Consider the following 12,853-nt stretch of genomic DNA (forward strand, 5'->3'; position numbering starts at 1 on the left):
ACGAACAGGTTTACCACTCTTCAACAAATGGTAATCTTCATGAAAACTATCCATCTGGACCTGTCTCAGTGCGGTCAGTTCTGCCTTTTGGTAAGCACTGGCTGGAGGGGAGCCACTTTGTTCTGCCGCCCCGTGCAACTCCTGTGCTACTGCTTCGATCAAGTCTTTCCAGCTACTAAACTTGCCACCATCTGCTGTCACTGCTGCTGAGTTAACCACGCCACAGAAGGCACTTCGCTTTAATTCCGTAGCATCATCAGGCACTAAGCTGTGCACAACTGGTGGTGCTGGCCAAGTACTCTGAGGTTGGAGGAGGAATTTTGGCCCTTGGATCCAACGATTGGGTTCAATAAGGTCCTTAAGGCTCTTACCACGGGTAAGATCATCCGCAGGGTTCCTGACAGAGTCAATGTAATTCCACCCTTTAAGGTCAGTCAATTCTTGAATCTCTGCCACCCTAGTGCCCACAAACACCTTGAAGCGGCAGGATTCGGAATGTAACCAGTGGAGGACAGTTGTTGAATCTGTCCAGAAAGTGACCTTCTGGATCTTCAAGGTGAGCTCATTTTCAGCCAGCTTGGCCATCTGCGCTCCTATTAGAGCAGCACACAGCTCCAGTCTAGGAATTGAGCACTGCTTACGTGGAGCAACACGTGATCGGGCCATGAGGAATGAAAGGTGTACCTTCCCGCATGGATCTTCTGAGCGAAGGTAAGCGACTGCCCCATAAGCCTTCTCAGAAGCATCGGTGAAGATATGGATTTCCCGAGTGACCTCTGAGTTGTCCATGCTGGATGGAATGTAGCACCTAGGGAGTACTACAAGAGGTAAGCACTGAAGCTCAGCTTCCCACACCCTCCATGCCTGCTGAAGATCATCGGGAAGTTGTGGATCATCCCAGTTCCTGTTCTTAATCCAGAGCTGTTGAACAATCACCTTGGCTCGTGTGGTGAAAGGAAGAATGACACCAAGGGGGTCATACTGACTTGCTAACACACGATATATGTTCCGCATCGTCAGAGCACTGTAAGTAACAGGTCTATGCTTAAATCCTAGGTGGTCCGACTCACAGAGCCAATTCAGTCCCAAGGTGGATTCACGTGGGTCTTCTTTACTCTGTGAAAGCCACAACTCTAGTTTGGGAGATCTGGCTTCTGGTGGCAAGTGACTGACGACTTCTTGCACGTTGCTGGCCCATTGACGGATATCAAACCCTCCGGACGCTAGCAGCTTACGAAGTTTGTCTAGTAACTGCCGTGCCTCCTGAGCAGATGGGAAGCTCTGTAGACAGTTATCCACATAAAAGCAGTGTTCCACAGAATGTCTCACATCTTCATCCGCTGTGCTGTGCGATGAGACATGTCTTTGGAGGGCGAAGGATGCACAGCAGGGACTGCACATGGTTCCGAACGGCAGCACCTGCCATTCATAGACGTCAGGGGGATCGCCGCGTCTCATGCCACGCCAGAGAAAGCGCAGGAAGGGTTTGTCCTCAGGTAAGAGCAGAACTTGGTGGAACATTCCACGTATATCACCGCCGATAGCAACACAATGCTCTCTGAAACGAAGTAGAACACCTAACAGAGAAGGGCTCAAGGTTAGACCAGGCATCAAGGAATCATTGAGGTTCAGTCCTTTATATTGGAAAGAGCAATTGAACACAATACGGTCCTTATCATTGTGGCTGACTAAGTGGTGCGGGATATACCAGGTCTCCCCTGCCATAGTGCTTGCAGCAGCTGAGAGTTTGGTAACTGCTCCATTCAGTTCCAGCTTTTCAATTTCAGCATTGTACACGGCTGCTTTCTCTGGATTTTGGGTTAGTCGTCGTTCCATACTCCGGAGACTTGGAACCACAGCCTCTTTCGGAGCACTAAAGGAGGGTGAAGCCTTTCTGCGCAACAAGGGTGTCGCGTAACGTAATATTCCATTCACCTCCACGCGAGTTGTCCTGGTCTCTAAGAGGTTAATGGCATCCTGGTCCTCCCTGGACCTTGTCACCTGCTTTTCACAACGGAAAGGCAAAACATCAAGTTGCCATAGCCTTTCAACATCTCTTTTGAGTTCCAGTTCCGTAGGGGTGAGAGACAGGAAAAGGCACTGCTGTGGCTGCAACTTAGTCTCCAAGATCCTGGCTGGTCCCTGCAGTGTCCATCCTAGCCTTGTCTTTATGGCGGCCGGACCACCAAGTGGACCAATTCGGACAAGTGCAATTGGTGTGATTAGATGGGTGTTATCAGCTCCGATGAGAAGTAAAGGACTCACTCTTTCAAAGGCCTGCAGGGGGAGATCTTTGAGATGCTTGTACTTCAACAAACTGACAGGATAGGAGTAATCGGCCAGACCAAGACGTTTCGCAGTGAATGCTGCATTGATCTTAAAGGTCTTCTGTGGTTGAGTGGCAGGAGAAATGTGGAAGGTAACCGTGGTTCCACTGATGGTCTGCACATCTTGGCGGATGGTCCGTAAGGCTATGTTTTCGGCTTGACCTTGTATACCAAGCTCATGGGCGGCATCAGGAAGAAGAATAGTGCGCTCGGACCCATCATCCATGACAACATAGGTGTCGAGCGTCTTGCCTCCATAGCGCAGCAAGACCCGGATGACCTTTAGGAAAACACGCCTGCAGTCGGTGGGTCTGTCCAAGTACAGCGTCTCAGTGGTTGAACTAACAAGGCAAGAACCTTCTCTGGTACTCTTTGTGTTGACCTCATGCAAGATTTGTAAGTGCTTCCCTTTGCAGATGCTACAAGGCTTCTTGAGTGTGCACTGGGCTGCTTGGTGTGCACGTCCACAGCGCCAACAACGATGATTGGTCTGGATCCATTCAATCATTTGCTGTTTATCAAAGGACTTAAAAGTGGGACATTGACTAAGATAATGGTCCTCGTTATCACAGTAAGGACAAAAGGCTCTAGGTGGGAGTTTAGGTTTCTCCACTTTAACTGGTCTAACTTGAGACGGTGCTGAGGGTATCTTTGTGGCAATGTCGTCCACTCCATGAAGGATGGTAGCTGAACAGACAGTGGGTTTGGTTTCTCTCCAGCGTTCTGGTCTCTGGCTCTTGTAACTGATCTGTGTCTCACTGCTTTGACACCAGGCCTCATACTGGAGCCACTGTGAAAATTCACAAAGGTTATACACAGACCCAGGACGGTGGTACATCTGTCTTCGGAATCCTGATCTCATTTCAGCAGGTAACTTACTCAGCAGCCTCTCTACATGTGACCCACAACGAAGCTCGGCTTCACCTTCGTCTCCAAGAGTTTCCAACATACCCACCAAAGCCCTAATTTGTAAAGCAAATTTGTCAAAGGCCTCAGTATCTCCTCGTCGAATATCTGGGGAATCCATAACTTTGGCAATCTTCTTGAGTGCCACTTGTGAGGCTGGCCAAACCTTTCATTGAGAGCAGCCATGGTAGCAGAGTACGGAAATGGTGAATTGAGATAGGAATCTGCCACCAGACGAGCTTCATCTAGCTTCAAATGATCCAGCAAGATTTGGTACCGGAACAGCTCTGTGGCATCTGATGGTAGAAGGTTCTAAAGAGCTATCTTTAAACGAGTAAACTCACTGGGGTCCTTAGTACAAAAGTTGGGTATGGTTGGCACTGGACCTCGGTAAGTGGTTTCTTGTCTTACAGGATTCAGGTTAGAGGCATAAGGATCTCTGTATACTAACTGTGGCCCTGTGGGTTGCTGGGACTGAGAACGCACCTTTGTAGGTTAATCTAAAGACTCTCTAGGGGACTTATACAATGTCCTGGAATGACAGTGAGGGACAGGAGTATCTGTTTGGAGGCCCGGCATAGGAAGAGCTGTTCTCTGATAAAGAGGGTGACTTGGGTTTTCAGCATGTTGCCAGGAAGGGAAATCATTGCCAGCATGTTCACCACACATGTTTGGCTGAATATGTGATTTAGTAGGTGCCGCCGCTAAGATCTGATCTTTCATTATCTGAAGCTCACCCATCATTGTTCCCAAAATGTCTAACATTCTAGAGTCACCTGTTGTGGCAGGAAGGGGCTGGTGTGGCTTTAGAGGTGACGCTGTTGTGTAGTCTGTCTGGCGATGCTTACCATAGGTAGGTGGGGGCAAAGATGTAGACCCCATGGAGTGTGGATTGTAGGATGCCGTTCCAGGATGTGGGAGGAGTCTATCCTGTCCAGGGAAAGATGTACTTGGCAACGGCGTGGACTGATGTTTTTCCCATGGCCGATGATATGGAGAAGTCTGAGGACTATTAACTGGCTGCACGGGAGCGTAGCTGGCGCTAGGTTGTTGCAGTTCTATATTATCCATTCCTTGGATAAAAGGATCCCTTTCCCCGACTATGGGCGACCATTCATCCACTGTGTCCCATGGACCTTGACTTATAGGACTCGTTCCTCTGGTAGAAGGTGAAGAGATGTTCACTGCAGAATCTCCAAGCCACTGTGTATGCTGTTTTGTGTGAGGTGATACCAGCTGGCTGGCTGCCTGCTCTATGATGTACTGTCGTAAGATCATAATCTCTTAGGTAAGCAGGAAGATGAACTTGACGTTTTGGTCTGACAATCTGTGAAGATGCTTCTTCAGGTTGCATAGTGATACTGATCAATTCTTTGTCCATAAGGAATGCCAGCTCCGGCTCGAAGGACTATATGTTCGTTAGAAATATTGGACTGTAATAGGTGAGGATTTATTATTTCTAGCTTTCCTCAATGGGGTGTCGTTCAGAACACAATGGATTCGATCAGTTCGATGCAAAGGAGGTTTATTGGTGACAGTTTTGGCTATGCACAGAACAGCAGTACAAAGGTTGCTTAAAGTATTTAGATGTGTGTGTTTATGGTATATATTTATGGACGCACTTTGCACACACAGTCTTGCTTGTACAGTCCCGCTCATACAGTCCCGCTCTCTGCTGACGATGACTGACAGTAAATAGCGCATGCGCACATGACTCTGCCTTTCCAACATACATGGTTTAACATAATTTATACATGACTAACGTAATAGGCCACTTGGAAGTTTGAACAAAGAAATAAAATAAGTCCTCTGTAACATCGTAACATCTCAGCACTCTATAAATAGCCCTAGGTATAGGCTCATTTAGCATATAAATAGGCCAACGCACCAATAAATACAAGTCTTTCTTAAAAAATTTAATTAAGATAAATTCTAAATTAAGATGGGTATTTGGCAATAACGAAATGAATTAAGATAAAGGCTCTGCCGGATTTGCTTCGCCATAGCAACTGACATAATAAAATAATAATGCCAACATTAGCTTATATAGCCTACTCTGTCTACATTATGCATTTAAGACTCAAATAATATTTAGTTATTATTTGAAAAACATTTACTCACCAAGATTAGGTAAGGCCTACCTGTTTGTGTGGAGGAAAATGATTGAATCCACTGTAGATGGCTTCAGCGCGCTCCTGCGCTCACTGATGGTGCGTCATTATTCACTCATTATTCCCATTATAAACAAGGTCAAAACTTTTCCAAACCTCAGAATTTGCTTTAGTTGCTGGTGCTACAGAAAAACATAATCGTCAGAGAAAAGCCTCCGTTTCAACTATTCATCATACATTTTCGCATCTTTCTGGCGCTAATCGAAACACATTACATGACCGCTCATTTACCGCACAAGCCCAAGCCCGAGCCTGAGGCCGGCCCGATTGCTTCGATTGGCAATGGGCTTCTTCACACTGCCTGAACATGTGCAATTGTGCTTTTGAAGATTGATCACGCGCACCTGTCCGCGCGGTCGTCTGCTCAGAGCCTTGGTACACACTCTCCGATGACGATGTTTACATCATGCCTGCCTAGCGGTCCATAGCGGACTCGCGGACGCAAGATGCAGCCTAGACGCGAACGGGAGCATGACTTGACGCGCGACATTGCAGAAAATGTGCGTTCACAAATGTAGCCTATGTTGATCCAAATATGGAAAGCACTTTCGAATTCAATAATATGAGGTTCTCTCGAGAGATGTTTTGCCACATTTCTTCAATTAAGAATGATTGCTGCGTAGTATATGCTGTTTCCATTTGCTTTAAATTCTTCAAGTGAGTTGCAAAAGTTGTGTGTGTGTATGTGTGTGTTTGTGTTTTCAGCAAATGGTGGGCAGCATTTGAATTCGTGACGGGCCGCGGGTTCAGAACCACGCCCTGCTAACACACGATGTAACAGTTACGTAACATATTGGTAATTTTTGGTAATTCCATGACTTACCAATTGACAACGTAATTACGACGTCGCATGCACGTAATTGTATTACCATCACATTACCAACTCACAACGTCGTCAGTACGTCCTTCCAAAGTGACAAGATAACCAATAACGTCCCAGATAGGTCCTCTATTCGTAATATATTGGTAACTTCATGACTTACTGGCAACGTAACTACAACGTCGTATGCACGTAATTTTAATTACCATAATTTTTGTACATTCTTTATATGCTCCCTGAGTATAGTGCTATTTATAAAGTGTAATTAAACTCCAGACACACGATTAAACGTTCCTTAAAGATAAAATGTGTTTCTTTTCACCAAGTCAGAATATGGACATGCTTTTAATATAGTGACGTGGCATACAGCGCGCGCGCTTCCACAACTGACGCACCCACGCGCACAACATTGACAAGAAAGGAAATACATTTTCCGGAGTTGTGAAACTTTCTATTTCGTAAGGAGTTGTGAACGTGAAATAACACGGACACATCAGCTGCTGGAGAGGAGAGGACTCATCTGACAGTTTCTCTGTTTCTCGTCAGTTATACCAAAGAAAGGTTCAACAACTGCGACAGATTCGTTAAGTAACACGTTAATATTATCCACAGTCTACTTTAAGTACTTTTGTTAACATTTATACCTCTGTGATTATAGCATCTTAATTATCTGATATGTCTGCTAGCAAATATTATGCTAGCTTAGAAGCATAAGTATAAAATAATAGATTTGAGCTCTTATTAATGAACGTTTGGGCTTTTAATCACATCCTATGTGTAAAGGAGCGGTTTTGATAGCTTTGTAAACGTTTTTGATGATAATATGTCAAAAGATAAATGGAAGTAAGCTAATTAATTAAAACTAAAAGTCTGCACTGTAGAGTCTATCAGTGACGTCACTCGCGGTCTAAATTTGGCTGACACTATTTCAAACCAGTGTTTCAAACATGTTTTGATTTTTCATTGTAAACAAATATTGATTAAAATTGTACTGTGATTTCAGGAGTGTCTTAAAAACCCTCTGAAACATTCAAAATTACCATAACATACCGAAACAAGAAAATTTCTAATGGGAGCTGCTGACAGAGATACAAAACACAGGTGATCCGAGGAAGCTTATTAAATAACTTAATATTTATTTTACACAACATATCATTATGCATCTGTAACATCAAAAAATGTGAATACTGGTATTTTAAGATTTATATGTATGTTTTCCATTTTGCTATTTTTCTTTTCTGCATTGCTAGACTTTGGGGGATGCAGATATTACTCAGGGACATGAACACTTGAATATTGTAAGAATAGAGAAAGTAAGAATTACTTAAGATTTTAGAATTTAATGTTAATTGCTTAAACATATATACATATATATATTTTTTTAGATATATTTTTTGTGGCAGTGTGAACTGGCCATAATGCTGTATGACAGGTGTGAGATTCATTAAACTTGATTTGCTATAATACATCTGTTCATAAGCTATTGCATATTATTTTCAATGAATTATTTGTAGGTTTGGTTAAGCGTGTGGTTAGCTGACGTATTATTTGTGGGAGCTTGTGATTAGTTGATGAATGTGTGCATTGTTAATGCATATATTTAAATGCAATGTACCGAGTGCCTACTAAGACTTGCATGTTGCTGCATACTGTTTTGACCCTGGATGCTTACAGAAGGGTATAGATATTTAAATATATGGAAATGTATTTATTATTAATATATCTCAATCTATGTGCTTCTGTATGGGCTGAATGCTTTCAATCATATTTTGATGTATATCCTATGTTTTTATTAATAATCTGGGTGTATTACTGTTCATATTTGCTTGTTAATAAATTAACTGAATTCATTTCGAGTATGTATTCATCATTCACAGCTGCTGAAACAGCCTTTAAATTAGTTTGGGCATATGAGTACATAAATTAGGTTCAAGTACTGCATGTCCGCCCATAGAATAATTATAAAAAATGACCAACTGATTACCAGCACACGACCACCGATCTGCGACGTTGCCACGACGTCGCAGTTACTTACTGACAACGTCACAAAGTTACGTTGTGGCGACGTATCTGGGAATTTCACTTTTCCGGTTGCCACGACGTAACTAATTACGTCGCCACGACGAAAGTTTGGTCACCAGATTACGTTGCAGTTAAGTAACAGTTACGTAATTGTGTTAGCTGGGCACTGCTTTAAACTGAAGGAATGAATGACAGGTTCGTTGGTAACATCGCACAAGGCACATAAGAGGGTGACATCTAGTGGATAAGATTTGTAATTAGATTAACGCTAATCTTACGTTCAATGTCTGCGGAAATAAATATGGGAAAAAATCGATTCATGACCTTTGAGAATCGATTTTGAATCGACCACATTTTAAAAAACGATTAATCGAAAAATCGATTTTTTTTTACCCAGCCCTAGTAAATATATTGAAATACATTTTGAAAATATATTTTTAAAATGCATAACATAAGCTCATGTTGCGTATTTAATTATGTGTGTTTATATGTAAAATTATATTGATGCCTCATGACAAGCGATTATATGATGTATGATATTATATCTTATATTGTAGAATAGTATATCCTGATATTATATATGACTGACTTCAAACAATGTTTTGCATTCACTGCTTTCATATTCTCATTCAGTTTACAGTTTGATGTAGCTCTATCCACTTAAACAATACATGATTAGGTTTCAGGACATTTTATTTGACTTTATGTACTACTCAGCAAACAAATTTGGCCCAGATTTGGCATGCGTCTGGCACAGCTGGCATTCATCCGGAACTGGCATACAGCATGTGGGCCAAACATGGCCCGGGTTTGGTAGAGATGGCACTGGGTTAAAAACGGCACCCAAGACATGGGCCAGATGTCAAATATAGATATGTGGGCCACATAAGTATAGCAGATCTTGACCCACATTTAAAATCCTTGATTTCAGTTCCTGCACATTGCTAAATAACTACTTAGACCACTTTTTTATGCCATGTCCTGTACACCAGTGGACTTTTCATAATTTAACATTTTTCCACTGTCATTTCTATGAGATATATGATTAAATCCTGCATTTAATATTATATTATATTATAATATTCAAAGTTACTCTATGATAATTTCTGTTACCAGTTGGTTACACTGTTAAAAAAAACTGTCAAATTTAGGTAAAATACCGGCAGCTGTGGTTGCCAGGAACATACCGTGGAAAAAAATGTGGAATCTGTAAAAGACAATACGGTATACTGGTTTTGTAACCCTAAATTTTACAGTAGACAACGTATTTTTTTACCAAAATCATGGTAGAAAAAAAACAAATATATTTGTCAATTATACAGTAATTTTATGTAAAAATGCAACTTTCCATAGCTTTTTACGGATATTTGCAGTAGAAAAAAAAGTTATAATATAATAATATATCACTGTAAAAAAAAAAGAGTTGCATCAACTTAAAAAAATAAGGCAACTTATCGCAATCGCTTTTTTGAGTAAACTTAACAAACGGGACTAAAGTCCACCCAACTTAAAATAATAATAATAAGTCATGTTAACCTTAAAAATATCAGAACAAAATATATTTTTTTTACTGAACACAAGGACTATTATCTATAAGCATACACAATTTTAAAGTGAAAAAAGTGGCATGACATTCAGCCAAGTATGGAGACTTATACTCAGAATTCATGCTCTACATTTAACCCATCGTGCACACACACCCCCGGAGCAGTGTTCAGCATTTACGCTGCAGCACCCGGGGAGCATTTGGTGGTTCAGTGCCTTGCTCAAGAGCACCTCAGTCGTGGTATTGCCAGCCCAAGTTTCAAACTCACAACCCTAGGGTTAGGAGTCAAACTCTCTAACCACTAGGCCACAACTTTATATTATTCAAGTCGTCTAAATAAATAAAAGACCATAACACGGGTCAAATAACTTTTTTTGTTATTGAAAGTTTGTGTACAAAGCACAAGGACATACCAAGTCTTGTATATTATCTTCTTTACTCAATGCATTTTACACTGAACTCAACACATGGTACATAATGCATGTTAAATAAATCCAGTGTTAATTATACCTTCATACGTTAGCAGTCTTGTGGCATGAAGTCACATGTATTTAACATTTTTGTTTGTTTTTAAAGGAACTATTACATGAAAATTACTATATTGCGTATTTTAACATCAACCTAATCCACTGGGCAAAGTTACATCCAGTGGACGTCTTTTTATGTCTTTGCAGACATTGAAAAGATGTCCACTGAGAAGACAGAATGTTTTTATGACGTCTTTTTTTTTAATGTTTTTTATGTCTTGTGTACGTCCGATATAGACGTTCACAGATCCTCCTTACAAGGTTCTGTGACTTTATTTCTGTCAGACATCTAGAGATAGCCTATAAATCTAGACGCACCCTAGCGGCAGCAAAATGTATTTCGCAGCCTAGAGTACAAACATCTTGATGTAAGTCTGGCTGGCCAGGCTAATCTAGAGAAGCTCTTATTGAGAATTAACAGAGGTTTAAATGTTGATACTTGATTCACTTGAAGTCACCATTGTGGGCCAGTACCAGAGTGCTTCTCGCAACAAGCTCATCAATTTAAAGTTCTTGCGATTGATGATGTAGTTGTGAAGCTCAATGAGAGAGATTCTTGTGTCAGAATTGACAATAAGTTGGTTTTAGTCCAAAACATTGTTGAGGATAAAGGTGCAGTATACCTTGTGGGCAATGAATATAAACAGGTGGAACACTTCTTTAAATATCCTATTGATTCAAAAGAGTTGGGAATTTATGTGGCTTCCAACCTCTCCACAAATGTCAAGTGTTTCATGACAGGAAAGAAGCTGCAGAAGTATGTGAGATTGCCATTCCGAAACAAATTTGTTGTTGTTCCACTCCTGCATCAAGAGAAATAACTCTGAAGATGCTTGTGTATAATAGTTGGCTAAGGAATATCATTCTTGTCTCTTTAGATGTTTCACATTGTTGTCTTTGACAAGACAAATGAGGTTAAAGTTGAGCCTTCAGTCTGGATTAAAAATGGAGAGTGCATGTGGCCTCCAAATAAGATAGATATAACAAAAGCTGTGAAATCACAGGAGATTCCTGGAGATGACTGGAAGCCCCATAAGGCCAGAATTATTTTCACGTCACGTGAGTTGTTTTGCCACCACTTTCTTCAAATTGAATATTTATAAAAAGTTAAAAGGAATAAGTAATAGTTAAAATCACAGTTTTACTTTGTAAATTTTTGTGATGCTGTTTTTCCAGATGACTACAAGGAAGCTAGACGTAAACTACCTCTTGCTGTTGATCACACAGACATTGATCAGACCGATGGAGGAGACTCACCAATTACATTTCAAAGAAAAAGAATGTAGGTTTCGTTTTGGTTTGTTTGTTTAATGTTTTGCACCACATTTACAAATAAAAGCCTATCTTGAAATTGATAAATGTGATGTTAGACCCAAGAACATTCTTTTCCCTGGAAAAGACGACGACTATGATAATGCGATGGAAGAGCACCTGAAAGAACCAAAATCAAGAAAAGGGTAGGAAGCTTCTGCTTTTTATAATGATAATGTATTTTATCACAGCAGATAAATGACTAAGACATTTTGTACTTTTAAGCAGAAGGTATTCTATACCCGATGCTCCGAAAATTGCTAGACATGCCAACAAATTAGACCCAGGAAAGCCAAACTGCCCTAAGATCTTCCACAGTACTCTTGACCTCCGCAATGATGAGATGGAAGGCATTAAAGGAACAAAGTCCAAAAAAAAGTAAGAAACATCAGCCTTTTTAAATTACAGTGCATTTTATCACAGCTGTTAAAGGACTAAGATGTTTTGTAATTTGCAGGAGGTATGCTTTACCTAATGCTCCAGTGATCTGTAGGGAACAGATTTCTCCTGCAGTAGACAACCTCCACCTTAGTGGCCAAGGCAGAACTGACCTTCGTCCACGCGATCATAGCAGTCCTGATGTTAGCCCACATGGCCAAAGCAGTCCTCACCTTCGTCCACATGGCCAAAGCAGTCCTCACCTTCGTCCACATGGCCAAAGCAGTCCTCACCTTCGTCCACATGGCCAAAAGAGTCCCAATCTTCTCCCAAGTTGCTACAGTCCTGACTTGTATGCAGATTGCCACAAGACTCCTGAGATCCACTCAAGTCAGCAGACCAGCATTGCTATGTTATGTTCTCTCCGAGAGTTGTAAATCAAGCACTGAGACCCTTTTAAGCCAAGCCAACGTTGAGGTCAGAAGACCAGCCCATAAAAGTGAAGAGATCCATAAAAAAAGGCACTCCGAACCTTCAAGGCTCCATCAGCCACACCAGACCACGGACATCGAGCAAACATCCAGTCACCAAATTTGTGAGTATATTAGTGTCTAGCCCTTTTCACACAGAGAATGCACTGATAGTGTGTCATGGGATTAGCCTCAGGATTGTCTGATTTTGCTTAATTCTTATTGCCAGTGATTTTCCGCAATATCTGCTAGAGATGTGCAACAGTGATCGAGTGATCGAGGACTCGAGTACTCGGCCGTGACAGCGATGATCAATCATGAAAACAATGATCGTGGAAAAAAAATCTGATTAGTTACAGCAACTCTTTGGTTGGC

General features: G+C 41.4%; 1 protein-coding gene across 1 annotated transcript; it reads left to right on the forward strand.

Moving 5' to 3' along the window:
• The first annotated feature begins 10,789 nt into the window (after nucleotides 1-10,789).
• Nucleotides 10,790-12,445, forward strand: LOC132149783 (uncharacterized). The gene is made up of 5 exons (XM_059559183.1): nucleotides 10,790-11,378; nucleotides 11,496-11,601; nucleotides 11,690-11,776; nucleotides 11,859-12,008; nucleotides 12,088-12,445. Exons 1-5 carry the CDS (start codon nucleotides 11,198-11,200, stop codon nucleotides 12,443-12,445), a joined length of 882 nt encoding a protein of 293 aa, XP_059415166.1. The 5' UTR covers nucleotides 10,790-11,197.
• Nucleotides 12,446-12,853: the final 408 nt, after the last annotated feature.

Source organism: Carassius carassius, chromosome 9 (genome assembly GCF_963082965.1).
Source record: "Carassius carassius chromosome 9, fCarCar2.1, whole genome shotgun sequence".
Taxonomy (NCBI): Eukaryota; Metazoa; Chordata; class Actinopteri; order Cypriniformes; family Cyprinidae; genus Carassius; species Carassius carassius.

Bases quoted from the DNA above. Each gene is read 5' to 3' on its own strand.
- LOC132149783 (XM_059559183.1), top strand. From the start codon at position 11,198: ATGTTTCACATTGTTGTCTTTGACAAGACAAATGAGGTTAAAGTTGAG. The intron at 11,602-11,689 runs GTAGGTTTCGTT...ATGTGATGTTAG, and splicing joins ACATTTCAAAGAAAAAGAAT to ACCCAAGAACATTCTTTTCC. The intron at 11,777-11,858 runs GTAGGAAGCTTC...ACTTTTAAGCAG, and splicing joins GAACCAAAATCAAGAAAAGG to AAGGTATTCTATACCCGATG.